This window comes from Callorhinus ursinus, unplaced genomic scaffold, assembly GCF_003265705.2.
Source record: "Callorhinus ursinus isolate GAN/ISIS: 27379988/994484 unplaced genomic scaffold, GSC_fseal_2.0 scaffold6, whole genome shotgun sequence".
Classification (NCBI taxonomy): domain Eukaryota; kingdom Metazoa; phylum Chordata; class Mammalia; order Carnivora; family Otariidae; genus Callorhinus; species Callorhinus ursinus.
Genome location: NW_027397068.1, coordinates 75,408,179 through 75,428,595, shown reverse-complemented (window position 1 = coordinate 75,428,595; position 20,417 = coordinate 75,408,179). Strand labels below are relative to the sequence as shown.

The 20,417-nt window shown below is 44.0% G+C and overlaps 1 protein-coding gene across 1 annotated transcript in view; it reads right to left on the bottom strand.

The window, feature by feature from the left end:
- Window positions 1-202: 202 nt before the first annotated feature.
- The window catches only part of PACRG (parkin coregulated), a 582,662-nt gene continuing 562,447 nt past the window's right edge, over window positions 203-20,417 (bottom strand). Inside the window, exons 5-6 of the mRNA XM_073894193.1 lie at window positions 4,560-4,619; window positions 203-386 (exon numbers count right to left, since the gene is read on the bottom strand). Coding sequence (XP_073750294.1) covers window positions 277-386; window positions 4,560-4,619 — 170 coding nt within the window. The 3' untranslated portion in view covers window positions 203-276. The remainder of the gene's footprint in view (window positions 387-4,559; window positions 4,620-20,417) is intronic.

The following is a 20,417-nucleotide window of genomic DNA, read 5'->3' as shown; positions in this document are numbered from 1 at the left end:
CGGGTTTATGATGCGCTCTTGTTGGATGTTGAGGAATTACGTTAATGAATGCGTGCCTGTGCACACCGACACAGAAACCAGGCAAAGGGAAAACACACACACACACACACACACACACACACACACACACACACACACACACACAGCGCTTTGTCGGCACTCACCAAACAGTTCCCATGAAAAGGAAGAAAAGAGAGGGGGAGGAAGAGAGATTTAAAATCTGTTGCCAGGAGAGAAATAAATTGTAGGGCTCAACACAAAAGCAAGAACAAAGTTTCATCTTTGCTTTCTGCAGTTGCAAATGTAACTTGTTTCAAGTCGGTACAAATGTGAAGTAAAACATGCTGATTGATTGAAAAAAGGAGAACTGGCTGCCCGGCTGATCCCTGTGAGGAAGAAAATGAAGGACAGAGTTTCAATATTGGAAATACATCGCTTATTAGAAAACAAAGAACTAACCGACATTTTATTTTAAGCAGCGCTTTACACATGTTCCTTCAAGACAGACTTTTTGGGTATGAATCCATAAAAGGGTTGTCGGGGTTTTTATTGTACTGACCATATATAGTGTCTTTCTTTTCTCTTTTCAGTGTCTTGTAGGTACTGTTTTCATTAGGCTAGCTAAATTCCACTTTAAAGTGAATTCACTCTAAATGTGTTTGCATGAAGTTAGATCTAGTTATGACTTAGACTCTAAATCATCTTTAATTATAGGTAATCCTTATGATATTTTAATAGGTAAAATAATATATTAGCACACTGGAACTGAAATGCAGACATATTAATGGCCTTAATATCGCACTGCCAGAAAGTCATCTTTCCAGCCCTTTAATCATCTTCCTGCCCTCCTCTTCCCATCCTGTTCTCCGGTGAAGACCAGAGCAGTCAGGGCCGGCTCACACAGGGCTCCTCGGCTCTGTAATTATCCCTAATATTTGTGCATTGGGATATGAGCTTTAAAAGGGTACTTTTTTCTTCTTTAAAAAAAAATATATTGCCCCTCAACTGGTATTTATTTTCATTTGTAGGTCATAATATACAAAAAGGCTAAGATTGTGTTTGTCATTTTCAAGGATTCTTGCTCGATTCAGGAAATACTTAGCCTGGCTCTCATCACCTATCTTGATAGGGTACGAGAAAGGTTAAGAAATCCTACCTCTGACACCACACAGCTCACACCACTGCTGTGGCTGAAGGGGGGAAGGCAGAAACGAAATCTCCAACTTCCCTTTTAACGTACACAAGGCCTCTCTACACATTTTTGTGACAAACTGAAAATTAGTTGTTGAGTGTTAGTATTTATTTGTTTCTTTCACACTGGGATAAAATACAGAGCATAGTCTCCTATTTCCCACCCACCCCCCCACCCCCCCAAAAAAGCTGGTTACTTAATTAATAGTTATTTGAAGTCCAGATAATAATTGACTCTAGTCTATTTATGTAATGGTTATATAATCTAAACATTACATATTCTTAGCTTAAACCAGAGTGTCTTTAAATCAGTGTCATCAATAAAAAACGAAGACAAAACGTTCACACAGAAAATGTTAACGGTCTCTCATCTGAGACACTCACGGGAAATGGCATTAACTCAGCACTATTCCATAGTCATCTATTACTTACTTGTCTGGATGAATAGGCACTTGGCTGTCTCAGTTGAAAGAAAACTGTATCCAGGTTTTAAGGAAAAATTTACTGAAACCTTCACAGAATTGTTCCAACTCCCTACCCCCCAACACTACTGGGGGGAAAAAATGCATTGTTTGGAAGGTATTTCAGAAGGGAATTTTGTATAAAACTTGGAAAATCAGTGTGATTGTGCTTACTTCGGCAGCACATATACTAAAATCAGTGTGAGTATTTGGTGAGTAAGTCCAACTTCTATCCCATACTTGAGGCTGCTGGAGCTCTGCGGAAGGCACCTGTCACCCAGAGTACACCTAGGGTAAAGGGACCACCCCACACTCATCACCAGGCCTAGGCCGAAACTGGCATCTCCCACAGTGGAAAACAGCAGGGCTGGCCAGTTAAAGGCCACAGTAGAAGGCCATGATCTGCATGGAGCTGAAGATCTCCAAGAAAATTTCCCTTTACTAAAAATACATTCCTCATCAGTGCACTTCTTAGGATTCCGATCAGTGTATATCTATGTATATATCTGGGAGGATGCCATCCGTTGTTAAGCTCTGACTGAAATTATTATATTGGATTCACCTTAGCAGGAAAAAAAAAAACATATTTTAAAACACAGAATTGGGGCACCTGGGTGGCTCATTCGGTTAAGTGTCCAACTCTTGATTTCAGCTCAGGTCATGATCTCAGGATCTTGGGATTCTCTCTCTCCCTCTGCCCCTCCCTGCTTCTCAAAAACAAAACAAAACAAAACACAGAATACACGAAGGGAGGAAAAGGTCAGGCCCTTGCAACGTAGAGGAATGTACTAGAATGTACTAGATTGTGCTGGAACAGGGTTCCCTGCGAATCCAAGATACTTTTTCGAGGTACAGGGAGACTAGCACGTAAAGGTGTTAGCTTGCAGGGTAGAGGAAGCTGAAGAAAAACTATGTACAGTGCAGAAGTTTGTCCAGGAAAATGAAAATTATCTTTTTACTGGTAAATTTTTTAAATATGTCTTAATGATATAATCCATAAACAAAGCAAGTAAACTGATATTCTCATATACTAATGATAATACTATAAATTGATAGGAGTTTTCTACAAGATAATTTGTTAACATATATCATAGAATTTAGGATATGTGTGCCTTCGGGCTATAATATCACTTCTGGGAATTTATTTTATATAAATAATCATAGATGGGCAAAGATATAGCAATATTATTTCTAATGAGGATTTAGAAGAAAGAAATTGCATTTTATTATTTATTATTTTATTATTTTTTTCTTAGCGGTATTTTCTGTGATAAGCATGAATTAATTATATAATAAGAAATAAAATTTGTTAAGAAAAAAAGTTTGTCCCCAGTCAGCAAATTGTTCGGTGTCTCATTGATTGAGCATCCCCTCTGGGAACTTCATGGAAACTATTCCAGTGTCACAGAAGTGCTCGGGTTCCAAGAGTGTATGGAGAAAATATGTGCCAATACTCTTAAAACAGTGTCTGTCCTGACATTAAAATAAAACATGCAAAATGTCCATGAAACAGTGACATTTTGAGAAGTGTAGACAAAATTGGAAAATTTTAATTATTTCAGATAAATATATATATATCTGAAAACGGTTTATAACTTCCCACTTGCTTTTTTAAATACAGCCAAATTCACACCAAATGTAGGCAACGCTTGGCATTTACACCGTCAACGACTGGTAGACCTCCTCTCATCTAACCTCTGCTTTGCCTAGAGGAACTTCATGACCATCAGATTCCCTGCAAACAGAAAAGCGTTGCAGGACTTCGCCTTTTCTCAAACCAGGAACTGACCCGAATCTGTATGAAAACAGCAAGGAGCAAATGAGATTGTCTATATGAAGTCTTCCCTCAAAACTGAAATGTTAAAAATACTGGTTTTACATTCAGTGTCATTTTTCTCAAGGGTCTATCTCACAGTATAATTTGTGTTTCTCAAACATTTTCAAATATTTGATCCTTGAAACCTTCGCCCAACTCATTGCAAAGTTTAGAAATACTGCCTATTTCAGAATGTTTACACAGAGTTCTCAAACATGCTAGGAAGAGGCCGACCAGCCCCAGCTGTTTTCATGGAAGCCGGGGGAGAGGCTGCTGGTACACATCGTGATATTTTTCCAGCCTAAAACTGTTACCGCCCTGCACTGAGATGCATGGCTCACAGCTGAGCCTAAATCCAAATTGAATGAAAAAGTGTACTGGCCAAATGCCAAGCGCGAGACTCCCCTGACCTATCCTTCCTTTCTTCTGGCAGTGTGGACGGACATGTACTGACTTGTCCAAAAAAAGCTGGTTTGTAAACGGGAAAGAGCTGTCCAAGAAGTATTCGCACAATGAAATAATCATTTTATTTTGCCCACACTGACAACCAACCAGTCAGTTCAGTGAAAAGAAAAAACATTTTCTTTTTAATATTTGATGAGGGTACTTCCTCCATTGTCTGGTCTGTTTATACTGGTTAGTTGTTATCTACATAGATAAGTCTTAAATCTGAAGTCTCATAATCTGAGGAAGAATTCCCATTGAGGAACGTGTTAAATTAGGGCCACATGACTGTGATCAGTGCTTGAGCGTACGATTAAATGCAGCTTAGATCAAGTCGTAAATGCTTCAAGTGGCCAGTGGCTTCTGTGTTTCCATCCCTGACCCATACAGTGACAGCAGTTCACCTTTGACCGTTTTGTACGTCAGATTTCCAACAACAAAAATACAACTTCAAAACCAGTGATCCAGCCTCGCCTCTTGCTCATTTCACCCTTATACAGGACCACACAAAGACGCCAAAACCAGAGCAGATCACGTTTGGAGCCTACCAACCTTGGCTACTTGCCTTCAAGGAATGTTTATGCCTTTTAAAGACTTGCTATAATTTAGCTTTGTTGTAGCCTCCTTTCCACCACGTTAGTACCCACTATCAATTTTTCCAGTGAACAATTCAGTGCCAATTCTTGGATTTTCTTGATTGTTAAAACCTGTTGATGTAAAAGAGAAAAGGAGGAATAGGGCTTATGTAATCCTCAATTTTAAGTGTGATTCATCTATAAAATCATTCAGTCTTCCTAAACTATGTGAATGGAATTTGTTTGCATAAATCTAATTCCACCAAAGGCTTCTAAACTGTGAACTAATTACATGATCTAATTTTGGAGCTTTTCCAAAGTTAATCTCTAAATTAGTTATCTTTTGCTTTTATGTGTCATCTTGCTTTTTCACATTTCATTAGGTATCAAAACCAAGAGAGACAAAGTACAAGCTATTTATATTTTATCAAGTCTCAAGATAATGGAAAATATTGTATCCCAGTTAGATCTACAGAAGAGCCAGGTGGATCCTACACCAATGTTTTGGCACAAAATTAAAGTACAAATAATTGTGGGCAGCAATATCTTAAAACATTTTGTAAAAATAATCCTAAGAAGGACAGTTATTTTGCTGTATTTGATTTTCATTTTTAATTGAAATGGACCTTTTCCTGCCAGCGTGTCTATTGAGTTTAGCCCAACAGATGGTTGGGCATCAGACGTACAGTGAGGTGTGGTTAGAAGGAGCATTGGGCGTTATGTCGGAAGACATCAGTTCAAGCCCCGTCCCATCACTCGCTGATTGTTTGAGAGCAGGGACATCACCTACCATTATGAATGTCAGCTTTCTCCTCTAGAGTTGGGGTTCACAGTGCTTTTCCAATCTGTTTCAAGGGCTTGTCATAGAAATCAAAGCAGTAGTATATGTGAAACTTTATTGATTATATGTATAAGGTCCTAATAACATGTACTGGTTAGTGACATAATTATATCAACTTACTTAACTTTATTGAGCCTTATTTCTTCTTATACAAAAGTAGATTATAAAAGGTTCACCGGGGATAGAAGTGTAACATTGAGGACAGATGCCTTAGGACTCCTTTGTTTTTTTAAGGGACATGAACTCAACTTGAAATAGTTGAAGCAAAAAAAAAAGAAAAAAAAAGTCTATTGAAAGTCTCAAGTAACCACAGAAAAGAAGCAACAGAGTCTCAAAAACCACTGGGACCAGAAATTTGAATGCTAGGAAGACTCTTTTCCCACTGCATTTTTTTTTTTTTCTTCAACTTCCTACACATGCCCGGGACACACAGCTACCAACGACTCCTGCCCCCCAGCCCTCTGGACACATCTCACAATTTTGCCCCAGGAAGAAAAATTAAAACTTGACTAAATGGCCACGTTCCTCATCCCAAGCCTGATCGCCGTTGAAAAGTCCCTGGAAAAGACTCTGGTCACCTCAGGTCAGGTCAGGGGCCCTGGCTGGGAGCGTGTGACTAGGAACCTCCATTTGAACCAGGTGGTTGGACTGAGAGAAAAGCAGTTTTCCCCAAGAAAAGAGGTGGCGCTCCCAGAAAGAAGGAAAGGTCTGAAATAGTCAAAGCAGTAAGTAAGTGCTCACAAAGCACGGAGGGTTGGCCCAAGCACTGGCCTTTCCCCCCGCTCTCTGGAGAAGGTTACGTTAAGCTCATGGATGAAGCTTTCTGTCAGGTGAAAACAAAACCATCTCCTGTCTTCTGTAGTTGGTGTGAGGAGCAAATTACAGAATCAGTTCAGAGGTGCCTTCAGAAGTTTAAAGTGCTAACCCAATAAGAAGTGGACTAACTGATTCTAGTTCTCTCTCTGCATTTGGTCTGTAAGCTAGCTCGTTCCAGTCACTAATCTCATGAAAGTACAGAACCAAGGATTAGAACCATTCTCTAATTCTATTTTGTTAGGAAAGAGCCCCATTTCAGAGTTTTTTCCATAGTTAAAATTTTACTCATCTCCTCTTAAATCATGCATGCAATTTACTTGGGGCTATTCCTGAAATTTTTTCAATTAGAAAAATGTAAATTACGAAATACATTATTCATCATGTACACATAGTTGACTGTGTTTTAGAGTATCACCTGAATAAACAACAGTAGAGTAACAACAAAAATATAAACTCTTTGGTACTACACTAGTTGAAATGTCCTCCCTCTTCCTTTTAGGTCTGTTCCTAGAGCTTTTCCATTCCTGAACACTTCTCTGTGGTGATTCGTGTCAGCTATGGGGCCTGTTCTGTTGGGCAATAGATGTGCCCGTCATATATAGTTATCTGTGGCCCTGTGGTGGGGACTTCTGTTACATCAGTGTGTCCCCAAGATCCAGCTTCTCGGTGTGGCTCATGTGGGGACTGTCTACCTGGAACGTACTCCACTCATTTTCTACCGCCCATCCATGGGATATGTCCATCATACCCTTCAGGCCCAGGTTGAACTCAGTACTTCTTCTGTTGTCTCTCCCTCTTTGAAGAGCCTCTGTATGTGGGTGAGTATGTGATCCGAGCGTACCTGTTGGCACATCTCAGCAACAGAGCTTTGTGCATCTTCTCTAGGTGCTACATGTGTATGTTCTATCTCCCCAAAGGTAAAACCTAAGTGGGTGCCAAGCTTCTCTATAGGATGAGTGCAGCGACCTTCGGTGCTGCCAGAAGAAAAGTATCTGGTATGGCGTTGTAAAAGTAGGACACACAGCAGTAAACTCAGCCAACTCCATCACTCCGCCACCCTCCCACGTGGACCTCTTACCTGACTGGGAGCTGGGGGGTGGAAACTGCACTAGGTTTGCCCTGGCCTTTGTGCCTCTGGGCCTGGGCCGTGGGGCCGTGATAGGATGGAGCATCTCCTGCCCATGGTTGCAATGGGAGAGCTAGAGCATAAGTGCTGAAAATAATATTCTGGGCCGAGGGCCAAGGTCATGGCCAATGAGTGTGTCCAAACCATGTCATAAATTAAAGTAACTCTTGGAAAACTGGGAGCTGAGTTGTGGAGCCACAATGAGTGGTGCTGAGCCACAGAACAAACCAAGAATGAAGAGAGGGAAGAGATGCAACCGAGCACACTGTCAGAGGTCAGTGAGGTGCTCCTGCTCTCAGGCTGGCCAGGCCCAGGAGGGTGCCAGGCCCCGGAGGCATGGTAGGCAAAAGCATGCTTGCTCATCTCCTGAACCGTTCCATCGCTCCTAGGGGTCCTCCCATTTAAGTCTAACTTAAAGCTCTTCACAGATGGGCAAGAAGTTCTTTTCTTTTGTTATTCTAATCCCCAAATGAGCCATGATACACACAGAGGCAATTTCAGCCTTAGTCGTGTTACCTTTATCCAAATGGAAGTCAATCCCCATTTTTGTGTAGCCCTACAGAACACCCAGAGTGCCCTGCCTGTCCGCAGAGAAAAGCCCTCGCAGCCACAGGTGCTAAGGCAGTGGGGCTATCAAACGCTGCATGTGCAAACGGGTTTGTGATTGCTTGCTTGCTCCATGGGTGCGGAGGAGACAGGACGGTAGGCTATTTGGTGACAGTTTCCATACTTATCTAAGCATCCATACACTTCCTGCTCTTCCCTCCTCTTCCTGTTGGGACATTTTTGTACACGCCCAATGCCGTAAGATTCCAAAGGAAATGTGAGCACTTCATGATGATCTCAATCAGCATCCAACTGCAAGGCGAGGCTTTCTGTTACAAATTCAGTCATACCATAAAGACTCATCATACTCCTTAAAAAAACCCAAGCATAATCTGATCACTTCTACAATGCCATTGATCTGTAACTGCACACTTGTCTCATATAATGGCAAAACTATATTGGTGCCTCTCACTCAGACACTAAATTGTTTCATTCTTTAGAAACATTTTTAACAGAAAAATGAAACACATATGGCTACCCAGAATTCACACACATTAGTAATCCAGCTGTTCGGTGATTGAGTTATTCTTCCTGTGTTATTTGGCTTTGAAATGCTGATGCATCCCCCTTCTGTACAAGTTCCACAGAAAAGTGCCCTCTCTCTGCTCAGCTCCTTTTCCCCACCCTCACTCTGTCCTGCTGCCAGAGGGGAAGTCAGGAAAAGGGAACTAGGGAGCCCACCTCCCTCACTGCCTGAACTATGTAATTGGATGGAGACCCACTTTGGGGGCAGGAGGCCGAAGCATCCAGGTAGCCCATGAAAAATCCAGAGTCCACTGTAATTTTCATTCTCTGGGCTTGCTAATGGGAATATAAAAATTTTTTGGATGCTGGGGGGCAAGAAAGTAAGAAAAAGTCCTTTCTACAAAAAAAAAAAAAAAAGCCTTCTTTATTCACAACTTCACTCCCATCAATTGAAATTGATCACTTGTTTAAAGCTCCTCCCTTTCTGGTTGGCAAGTTCAAACCTGGCTGAGGATTATTATCTTCCCTGCTTTGTATCCAGGATCTATATATGCAATTTCTCTTCAACGTTAATCCTTTCTGTCAAAATCTGAATGTGTGACCCTAAAATGGGGAAAAGCCCAAGATTCTTTTCCATGAAGAGACCAGAAAAAAGGAGTGATTCGGGCACATCTTGTAGATGATCCCTAGCACTCAATACCTAGACCTCAAAGAGCAGAAAGTGCCTCCCCTCCCAGGCTTGTAGTTTCAGAGACAGACTCCTTAGGTTTGATGGGGAGATAACGAAACACACAAAGCAGCACCTAAAAAAGAGCTCGGCCACCAGCACCAGGGCTGCTGCAGGGGTCGCAGCGAACATGACTGGGTGCCTTGAGTGCTCTCCGGGCTTCAAATGCTGTGTTAGTTCGAGTGAACACCCACTTGGTTGTCCCAGGATGAGGAGACTACTCGCCTGAGGGATGGGCAGGTATTGGTAGTAACTTCCTTTGGGGAGATGGAACAGCTGCTGGAGAGACAGAGATCCAAGGCCATTTGCTGAAATGCTAAGCACATTGTACTCGATGATTAGAGACCCACGTTCTAGTCTTTTTGCCTCTGCAGAGCCATGACCTTGGGCATGTCACTTCCCAGCGTTTTACTTTCCTTACCTTTATGGCAGGCGAATTCAACGATATTTTCTCGAACCTCTTTAGGGTTACATTCTGTCATTACAGCAAACAAGCCCAACACGAATGCTCTTAAGATTATTATGTGACCAATGAATTGTCAAAGGTGCACTAAAGAATGGATTTCAATGACACCTTAAGCATGACTTCAATTTTATTTTGTCAGGTAGCCTCTAGGAATATCCTGAAATAGATCCTTAATAACAAACCAATAAACCCCATATAGCAGAGGAAGTACTGTGTTACATGAACAAACTAGAGTCAACCAAACCAGGCCAGGTTTTTATCTTAACAAGGAAAACAATCATTTGCTGAGCGCCTACTGTGCTAGCCACTGTATTAAACCCTCCTCATCCATTTCCTTATTTAATCTTCAAAACAAGCCTGTGAAATTATTACCATGCCCATTTTACAGATGAGGAAAGTAAGTCTCAGACAGAATAAGTAAATTTACTCATATCATTCTGCTCAGACTCAAAGTCATGGTGCTCTGCCCCCTAATATTTTTAAACACCACACTCTTGCCCACTCACTAGGAAATCACAAAAACCTACAGTAAAAATATAGCAATAATCGCTTCCTCGAGTATAGGAACTTTGATTTGGTTATAGATCTTTTCTTGTGCTCAGAATGGGGCCTGTACAAAGGGAGTTATCACTAAAAATTTGTTAAATGAAAAGTAACCGCCCCTTGCTGGCAAGTTTCCTGTCTTCTTGGTATTGCTGTCTCTAGAACAACACTGTCCAGTAGAATTTTCTGTGGTGATAGAAATGTTCCTTATCAGGTACCTGGGTGGCTCAGTTGGTTAAGCGTCTGCCTTCAGCCCAGGTCATGATCCCAGGGTCCTGGGATCGAACCACGCATCGGGCTCCTCGCTCAGCAGGAGCCCGCTTCTCCCTCTGCCTGCCACTCCCCCTGCTTGTGCTCTCTCTCTCTCTCTCTCTCTCTCTCTGTGTCAAATAAATAAATAAAATCTTAAAAAAAAAGAAAAGGGCGCCTGGGTGGCTCAGTCAGTTAAGCGACTGCCTTCGGCTCAGGTCATGATCCTGGAGTCCCGGGATCGAGTCCCGCATCGGGCTCCCTGCTCAGCGAGGAGCCTGCTTCTCCCTCTAACCCTCCCCCCTCTCATGTGCTCTCTCTCTCTCATTCTCGTTCTCTCAAATAAATAAATAAATAAATCTTAAAAAATAAATAAATAAACTTAAAAACAAGATCCCTTTAAAAAAAGAAAAGAAATTTTCCTCATCTATATTGTCCAATTGGTAACCATGGGTGGCTACTGAGCACTTGAAATGTGGCTAGTGTGGCTAAGGAACTATACTACATTTTATTTCATTTTAATTAATTTAATTTTAAATAGCCACATGTGACTAATGGTTTCCATATTAGATAGTATGAGTCTAGGGTAAAATGCTTACCATACAGTAAGAATCTGGGTTTACCAGTGAGAAAACAGAGATGCTTTGAAGGGATAGACTCAGGATTCAATCCTGAGTTTTTCTGATATGACCCAAACTCATACCTTGTCCAGCAGCTTCCTGTACGATATAACCAAAAAAAAAAAAAAAAAAAAAGGATCAGGAATCTTGGGCTAAAGCCCCCAAAGCTTGAAATAACCATCCCAGGATTTGGAATGGCTTCACATGGAGAACCTGATTGTCCTTTGGAAACGGGAATCCATTGTTTTTTAATGAAAGTTCATCCAATAAGAGACTTATACAGCCAAATGGAATTTGCCGTGGGACACTGGCGCTTGGGCTCTACATTCGAAGGGGCCCCCAGGGTTAGTTCACATCCAGCTTAAGTGAGTTGTAAAAATAAAGCAGCAGTAGGAACAGGCATGCTATGATATTATCGTCATGCACAAGGACAGGTAATTGGTGGGGGGCATTCCTGTAGTTGCTATAAAAGAGTATTTATCAACCTTTTTCGTTGACTTCTCCCTAGGATGCCCTTTCAGACATTTCTTCCTAAATGTCCTCACCCGAGAAGTTTTAGTATCACAAAAAAACTGTTTATCAATTTTTGTACTATATGTTTATCTGTGTTTGAAACATAAAAATAATGTGATTTTGCTCCCCAAGAATCAATTTTCACTGCCTTGTGGGGGGGGGGAAGGGATAATATCACTTTGGCTGAGAAAGTTCTAGAATGAATGAACTCTTCTTGACTCTGAAAAGAGAACAAGTAGAAAAAGTCTGGGCTCCAGTCAGGCAGGCCTTCATTTTAGTCTGGCCTCTGCCTCTTAGGCCAATCAGTTAATCTTCTTAAGCCTCTGTTTTGCTCATCTGTAAAATGGGGGATAAAAATATTCTCTCCCTCCTGGAGCTGTTGGGAGCATTACATGAGGTAATGAACATTCATTAAGAGTCTGTGGCATTAAAAATTCTCACCAAAATACTAGCCAATAGGATACAACTGTACATTAAAAGGATTATTCACCACGACCAAGTGGGATTTATCCCTGGGCTGCAAGGTTGGTTAAACATCCGCAAATCAAACAACGTGATACAATACATTAACAAAAGAAAGAACAAGAACCATATGATCCTCTCAATAGATGCAGAAAAAGCATTTGACAAAGGACAGCATCCTTTCTTGATCAAAACTCTTCAGAGTATAGGGATAGAGGGTACATACCTCAATATCATAAAAGCCATCTATGAAAAACCCACAGCGAATATCATTCTCAATGGGGAAAAACTGAGAGCTTTCCCCCGAAGGTCAGGAACATGGCAGGGATGTCCACTCTCACCACTGCTATTCAACATAGTATTAGAAGTCCTAGCCACAGCAATCAGACAACAAAAAGAAATAAAAGGCATCCAAATCGGCAAAGAAGAAGTCAAACTCTCACTCTTTGCAGATTATATGATACTTTATGTGGAAAACCCAAAAGACTCCACCCCAAAACTGCTAGAACTCATACAGGAATTCAGTAAAGTGGCAGGATATAAAATCAATGCCCAGAAATCAGTGGCATTCCTATACACCAACAACAAGACAGAAGAAAGAGAAATTAAGGAGTCGATCCCATTTATAATTGCACTCAAAACCATAAGGTACCTAGGAATAAATCTAACCAAAGAGGCAAAGGATCTGTACTCAGAAAACTATAAAATTCTCATGAAAGAAATTGAGGAAGACACAAAGAAATGGAAAAACGTTCCATGCTCATGGATTGGAAGAACAAACATTGTGAAGATGTCAATGCTACCTAGAGCAATCTACACATTCAATGCAATCCCCATCAAAATACCATCCACTTTTTTCAAAGAAATGGAACAAATAATCCTAAAATTTGTATGGAACCAGAAAAGACCCTAAATAGCCAGAGGAATGTTGAAAAAGAAAAGCAAAGCTGGCAGCATCACAAGTCCGGACTTCCAGCTCTATTACAAAGCTGTCATCATCAAGGCAGTATGGTACTGGCACAAAAACAACACATAGATCAATGGAACAGAATCGAGAGCCCAGAAATGGACCCTCAACTCTATGGTCAACTAATCTTCAACAAAGCAGGAAAGAATGTCCAATGGAAAAAAGATAGTCTCTTCAACAAATGGTGTTGGGAAAATTGGACAGCCACATGCAGAAGAATGAAACTGGACCATTTCCTTACACCACCCACAAAAATAGCCTCCAAATGGTTGAAAGACCTAAATGTGAGACAGGAGTCCATCAAAATCCTAAAGGAGAACAGAGGCAGCAACCTCTTCGACCTCAAGTGCAGCAACTTCTTCCTAGAAACATCGCCAAAGGCAAGGGAAGCCAGGGCAAAAATGAACTATTGGGACTTCATCAAGGTAAAAAGCTTTTGCACAGCAAAAGAAACAGCCAACAATACCAAAAGACAACCTACAGAATGGGAGAAGATATTTGCAAATGACATATCAGATAAAGGGCTAGAATGCAAAATCTATAAAGAACTTCTTAAACTCAACACCCAAAGAACAAATGATCCAATCAAGAAATGGCCAGAAGACATGAATAGACATTTTTCCAAAGAAGACATCCAAATGGCCAACAGACCCATGAAAAAGTGCTCAGCATTGCTCAGCATCAGGGAAATCCAAATCAAAACCTCCATGAGATACCACCTCACACCCGTCAGAATGGCTAAAATTAACAAGTCAGGAAACGACAGATGTTGGCGGGGATGTGGAGAAAGGGAAACCCTCCTACACTGTTGGTGGGAATGCAAGCTGGTGCAACCCCTCTGGAAAACAGTATGGAGGTTCCTCAAACAGTTGAAAATAGAGCTACCATACGATCCAGCAATTGCACTCCTGGGTATTTACCCCAAAGATACCAATGTAGGGATCCAAAGGGGTACGTGCACCCCGATGTTTATAGCAGCAATGTCCACAATAGCCAAACTGTGGAAAGAGCCAAGATGTCCATCAACAGATGAATGGATAAAGAAGAGGTGGTATACACACACACACACACACACACACACACACACACACACACACACAATGGAATATTATGCAGCCGTCAAAAGGAATGAGATCTTGACATTTGCAACGACGTGGATGGAACTGGAGGGTGTTATGCTGAGCGAAATAAGTCAATCAGAGAAAGACATGTAGCAAATGACCTCACTGATACGAGGAATTCTTTATCCTCAGGAAACAAACTGAGGGTTGCTGGAGTGATGGGGGTTGGGAGGGACGGGGTTGCTGGGTGATAGACATTGGGGAGGGTATGTGCTATGGTGAGCACTGTGAATTGTGCAAGACTGTTGAATCACAGATCTGTACCTCTGAAACAAATAAGGTGAGGGGGGTGGGGGGATGGGTTAGCCTGGTGGTGGGTATTAAAGAGGGCACGTTCTGCGTGGAGCACTGGGTGTTATGCACAAACAATGAATCATGGAACACTACATCAAAAACTAATGATGTGATGTATGATGATTAACATACCAATAAAAAATTTTAAAAATGAGTCTGCGGCTTTCAAGGTGCTCTCTAAATATTAGCCAGTTTCACTATTTTTATTAACACAGGAACTTTCTGGCAGTGCTGCCCATTTTCAAATCTCTCGTTTTCTGGAGGTTGTCATCCTGTCTGGGAGGAGCCACTTCTGTCAGGGTGAACTTTCTTAAAAAATCTTACAGGATGTCTTCCTCATCCAGCTCCAGTCATATCTTCCAAGCACTCATGAAGGCCCTTCAGAGCTGATGAGGCTGAGACCACAGACAGCATTTGCCTGATATAAAATATGCACAGTAACAGGGTCTTAATTAGATGTACATGTCTCTGAAGATATAAATAAATGCTTCCTTTTTGATATGTCTGATTTAATAGCCTAATAACAGGGGAATGTTGCTGAAATATAATTCAGGGGGTAAGGGAGAAATTAATAAATTCAAATATTTAAGGCTCAACAGCAATTAACAACCCATTTAAAACAAATTTCCGAATTTTAATTTTATTTATCCTTATCCAACCAGGACTGAGCTTGGGGTTCATCATTATTCATTTTCAGACCTAACAGGGTGCTCTGCCCTTTGCTTGGGAGGCACTTTCAAATTTCATTATGCAGGGGCAGCGGACCATGGAGCGGGCGATGGCAGAGGGTGGGTGGAAATTCAGAAGTCCCACCTGAGTTGCCGGGGGCACAGTGGTTCCCATTTCCCCATTTACTGTTTTTGCTTCCCTCACTTCTTCGGAAATTGGATATTAATTTTGGTGCCGCGAGTTTAGCTACATACGTACACCCAAACACAGAAGCAGAACACTGTTTTCTGAAGGGTCCCCATCAGAGAACGTCCATGGCTGTGACCTCCGCTCAGCTGAGGCAGCGCCTGAGCTCTGACCTCCTTCGTGCGCACCTGGAGGCGGTCCGAAGGTGCGTTTCCAGCATGTGTACTTAGTGGAATCCCCACTCCCAGGATGAGGGTGGGTGTGGATTTGGCGTTTTCCCCGTTGGTACCTGTGTCTGCTGAGACAAAGATGGAGGAGATCGGCAGGTGCGGTAGGAAGGAGGGCACGTTAGCAAACGTGCAGTGGAGACCCTTCGTAAAAGAGGCTCAGTCCAGCGTGGGGGTGTTGGAATCACACAGGGCTGTTGAGAGTCGTGTTTTCAACAAAAATATGTTACATACGGTCCCCGTGGGGCGAGAACTAGAAAGAAGGGTGGGGAAGGACCACTCTGAGAGAGCAGATGAAGAGTGCGTGCACAAGTTCAGCCTTTGGTGTGTGCAGGGGTTGAAGACAAAGAGACCCTTGGTGTGGCCCTTATTGCCAGGGCTGCACCTCCCGCCAGAGACATGACTTTGTTATGTCCTACAAACCACAGACCCCTTCTCTGAGAACCCCTTCGTACTGCACAGTGGACCACATTCACCCCGCTTGCACTGCCTGATTCTGCCCATTTGGCCTTAGCCAGGGGTCTCTCCCAATGAGCTTCTCTCTCCCAAGAATTTGGAATTGGAATTAGAGGTGCCCACTCTCCGCAGCTCCCTTGACTGAGCTGAGGCAAATCAGGAAGCCAGAATTGATGTTAGGCAGGTGGGTGGCCTTCGTGAGCTGTCACACAGAGGCAAGGAAAGCTGGTACAGAGAGAGAAATGAAAAGAACCGGCAAAAAAAAAACAAAACAAAAACCTTTGATAAGCTATCAAGTGACTGCCTGCGTTCTGAACGCTTCTCAGTATCTGCTCTTGGCCCGCCCTAGGACCTGACTGCGCTTCTGGCCCTTGGGGTCTATTCATCTACAGAATAAATTCCTCTTGCATTTTGCTGGAGCTCGTGTGGGTCATGATCTATATACCAGCTAAACACAGAAATAGTCATAGTGACCAAGGAGACCCGCAGACGTCATTGGCACCTCCGGAACGTGGGCGGAGGTAGGGGACCCGGACACAGTGGACCCCCAGCACGCAGGAGGCTTCTCCAGCCACAAGCTGTAGGGAAGGTCAGGGACACGGCCGTCACGTGTCGGATGAGACAGCGGAGTAACCACCCTGCCAGAAACCCCTCCCGGGATCAGAGGGCAGCCAGCAAGCAGCAGTCCCGCGATCATAGGCTTTCCGTCTAAGGTGCTGGGCTCCTGGGGCTGCCATAACAAAGGACCACAGAAGTCTAGTATCTCACGGTTCTGGAAGGCAGAAGTACAAAGTCATGGTGTCAGCAGGGCTGTGCCCCCTCAGGGGCTCTAACCGAGCTTCTCTTCTCTGCCTCTTCCAGCTTTGGGGACTGCAGGTGCTCCTTGACTTAAGGCTGTACCACTCCAGCCTCTGCCCGCTCCTCACGTGACCTTCTCCTCTTCTCTCTGTCCCTCCTCTGAGTGTCTCTTGTAAGGATACCTGTCACTGGATTTAGGGCCCACCCTGGGAAGCCAGGACGATCTCATCTCAAGATCCTTAATTTAATCACTTGTGCAAAGACCCGTTTCCCAAATAAGGTCACATTTACATCTTCCTGGGGTTGGGATGCGGACCTATCTTTTGAGGGGCAGACATTGTTTGGGGGGCGGGCTGCTAGTCAACACACTGCCAATGGTAAATGGCAGAGGGAATGTTCGTTGTGCAACATGGAATTCCTACATCTTTCCTGTTACTTCATGGTGAATGTTTGTTGTTTTTCTTTTAATTAAACTTTCTCATGCTACATAATGGCCAGCTTATTAATAAAGGAGTATTTTGTGCCAACCAGTCTGGCTGCTCAGGGGAGAGAGGCACCCAGGTTTTTCCGTGGGGTCTGAGCCCAAAAAATAAGATATTCTGAAGGGTGTCTGGACCAATCCAACTACAGGTTTTGTTTGTCCCATCTTAACACCGAAGCTTGAGGGACAGTGTCTCCCTTGAGGAGCTATGGGACAGGCGCAGAGACACGGAGACAAAGCCACCTGACACTGGCCGGGGGCGGGAGGGCGATCCGCAGGGAGCAAGACCCAGGTAGCTTCAGGAGGAGACAAGCAATTTGCTAGTTGACGGGGCCCGAAGGTAAAGTAGTAGATCATGATAAGCAGAAGAAGTGGAGAATCCAAGAAGGGTATGTTAACATTTTTCCTGTTAGTTCAGCTTCTGTTTATTCAAACAACCTTAAGTGATGAAAAAGATATTCAACAGTTACTGGGGTGGCTCAGATAATTAACACAAGAACCAATGATCCACTTCTGGAGCCAACACAGCATCCAGAGCAGATGCCGTCTCTGCCATTTTGCAGAACCCCATCACGGACACATACTGCTCTGCTAATGCCCGGCTCTCTCCACTTTCATGTTGCAGATACGCAAAGGAGAATTTGGCTCCAATCACGTGTGAGGATGATCAGCCATGGTACAGGCATGGCAGCTGTGAGTTGGAGAAGTCACGCCAGCTGGGGTCTGGGTGGGCGGCGGTGGCCTTGGGGGTGGCCTCAGGGCTGGACAGGGCTAGGGTGGGACCAGAGAACAGGAGCAAAGAAGCCAGCTGGGGGTGCCTGGTCCAGAGCAGCACATCCCAAACCGTTTTGTCTAAGGACCTCTTTACACTCAACATATAGAGAAATCCAAAGAGACATAAAGATAAGAGACAAAGAGCTAAGTGGCCTGTATCTATCAACAATGACCTATTAGAAATTAAAGCCAAGACTTTGTAAGACACAAGAACACAAGTATGCGTGCCCTTAGTTGTCGGGACGATGATGCCACCACACCTGGGGCGGCCACCAGACACCTCTACTGCATTCTTCTGAGAGAAAGAGGGGTGAAGGTCAATAGCATCTTAGTGTTGTTATGAAATTAGTTCTGACCTTGCAGATCCTCTGAAAGGGCCCTGGAGTCCCGCTCAGTCCCAGACCACATGGGGAATGGCCGGCACAGTGGTTCAGGATGTGGACTCCAGGGCAAGACTGCCTGAGTTTGGAACTTGGCACCTGCCACTGCTGGCTCAGCAAGTTTCTCACCCACCCAGCACCTCCATGTCCTCATCTGAAAATGGGGCAATGGTGGTGAGTCCTTACAGGGCTGTTGAGGGCATTAGGACACTGCTTGGCACCAGCACAGAGTCATGGCACTCTGGCTCTGGTGAGACACCACACCAGCCCGGCTGCCTGGGATGCCGAACACAAGGGCACCAGACTCCAGTCAGATGCGCTGGCCGGGGGCCCCGACTCAACACTCGGCCTCCTGGCTCCGAGAGGGGATCTAATACTGGGTACCCCCACCCCATGGAGCAAGCCCAGCTGTGGCCCAGGAGCCCGAGTGAGCTGGGGTCTGCCATGGGGCCTCCGTGGGCTTTGTTGTCAGGAGCGGGTGGAGGTACAGCCTTGGAGATGAGATGCAGTCTGGCATCTCAGCAAAGACGATTCTCAAAAAAAAAATATCTTTTTTATGGTATCCATGACTTGTATTGCTGAGACACCTATTTCTCTGCATCAGTCAATAAAAATGTGCAATTGGGCCAATTTATGAATATTTCATATACAACAAATTTATGTTTTTAATGCTCAAAAATGACAACAAGTCTGCCAACATGCCTCTGACCTCCAGAATGCTTCCAAGGCATCAGTTCAGTTGGAGCCCAGCCTTGGAGGCAGGTTCTGCCATCGGCCTGGGCCTGCCTCACCCGCACCTCTGTCTCCCTCCCGATCCAGCTTACTGACCAACAGAGGACTCTAGCTTCCTGTGCATGAGTGGGGTCATGCTGGATCCTCCATCAGGGGTGACTCTAGTGGTGGGGGATGCAGGACAAACCAATGGACAGATCAATGGAAGAAGGGGCCGGGGGGCAGGGGGTGATGCTGGAGGAGCTTGTCCACATACAAGCGTCCCCAAAGCCACATACTCAGGTCACGTGGACCGCCTTTGAAAATCACCCTGCGATATGACTATGTCGTTCCTACTTGAATAACTCCAGTAAAACGAGGATGAAAAAGGAAGAATGTATTTTACAAGTTCTTGTGAGTCAAGGGGGGCACTCCCCAAATTCTGAGTTGTCTTTCCAAACCACACCGGGATTTGGTGACTGAGGTCCAAGGGACACCTGCAGGGCTCACATTCCCCTGCCTGGGCTCTCTCCTCCTCCTCTTGGGATCCCGCTGCCCACTCCTACCCATGGCTTTCTGGTTGCCTCCCTTCAATGGGGCAACTTTCAGTTTGGAGCCATTCTTTTTCCTTATCATTTACTTATTGAGCAGTAGCCACCCTGTCAACCCAGAGATGCCCACAGAACAGCCCTTAGTTTCCCATCACCCGCCTCATTGGAAGTTTGCTTATAACCAGAGTTACATTCCCTAGTTTTTACCGTGGAGCCAGCACGGAGCCACGGGCTCAACCCTCACAATCATATGAGTTTAGAGCCGAAGCGGGTGCAGGGCCATCTACTTCAACTTCTTAGTTCACAGATGAGGACAGGGATGGGAGGCATTAAGGACTGACTCAGGTCTACCGTGGGGATGTCCGGGAAGACGTTTCAGAGCCCTGTGGCCACCAGGGACAAAGGTATACTTGGCCCCATCCCCCTCCTCTTTCACTGTATGTGCCTTTTGTTCATCTTTGGCCCTTTGGGCAGATAGAAACAATCCATTTCTATTTTTGCAAGAGCTTTGTGACCCAGAGAGAAAGAGCTTTACCTAAATGAACAGGTGAGTAAATATGTCTGAGAGAAGGTTAACAGTCTTTATGCTCTTGTACCACACGCGGGCCTCTCTCTCCTCTCCTCCCAAGTTCATTCTCCCTAATCTGCACTGAAGGGTTCTCTGATGCCTAAGAGGTCAGCTGATAGGGATTCGGGAGATTTATATAACAATAAGGAACTCTTGAAGGCCAAAGAATTCTCAAGACTCGAAGGAATGTAGTTATGAAAGTGGAAAATTAAACTCACTGCTGCTAAATTTCCACCAGGCCTCCCCCAAACCCAAAACTGTGCCGTGTTGGGTATGCAGGACCCGGCCAAACGCAGCTGACTTCCCAGAACAC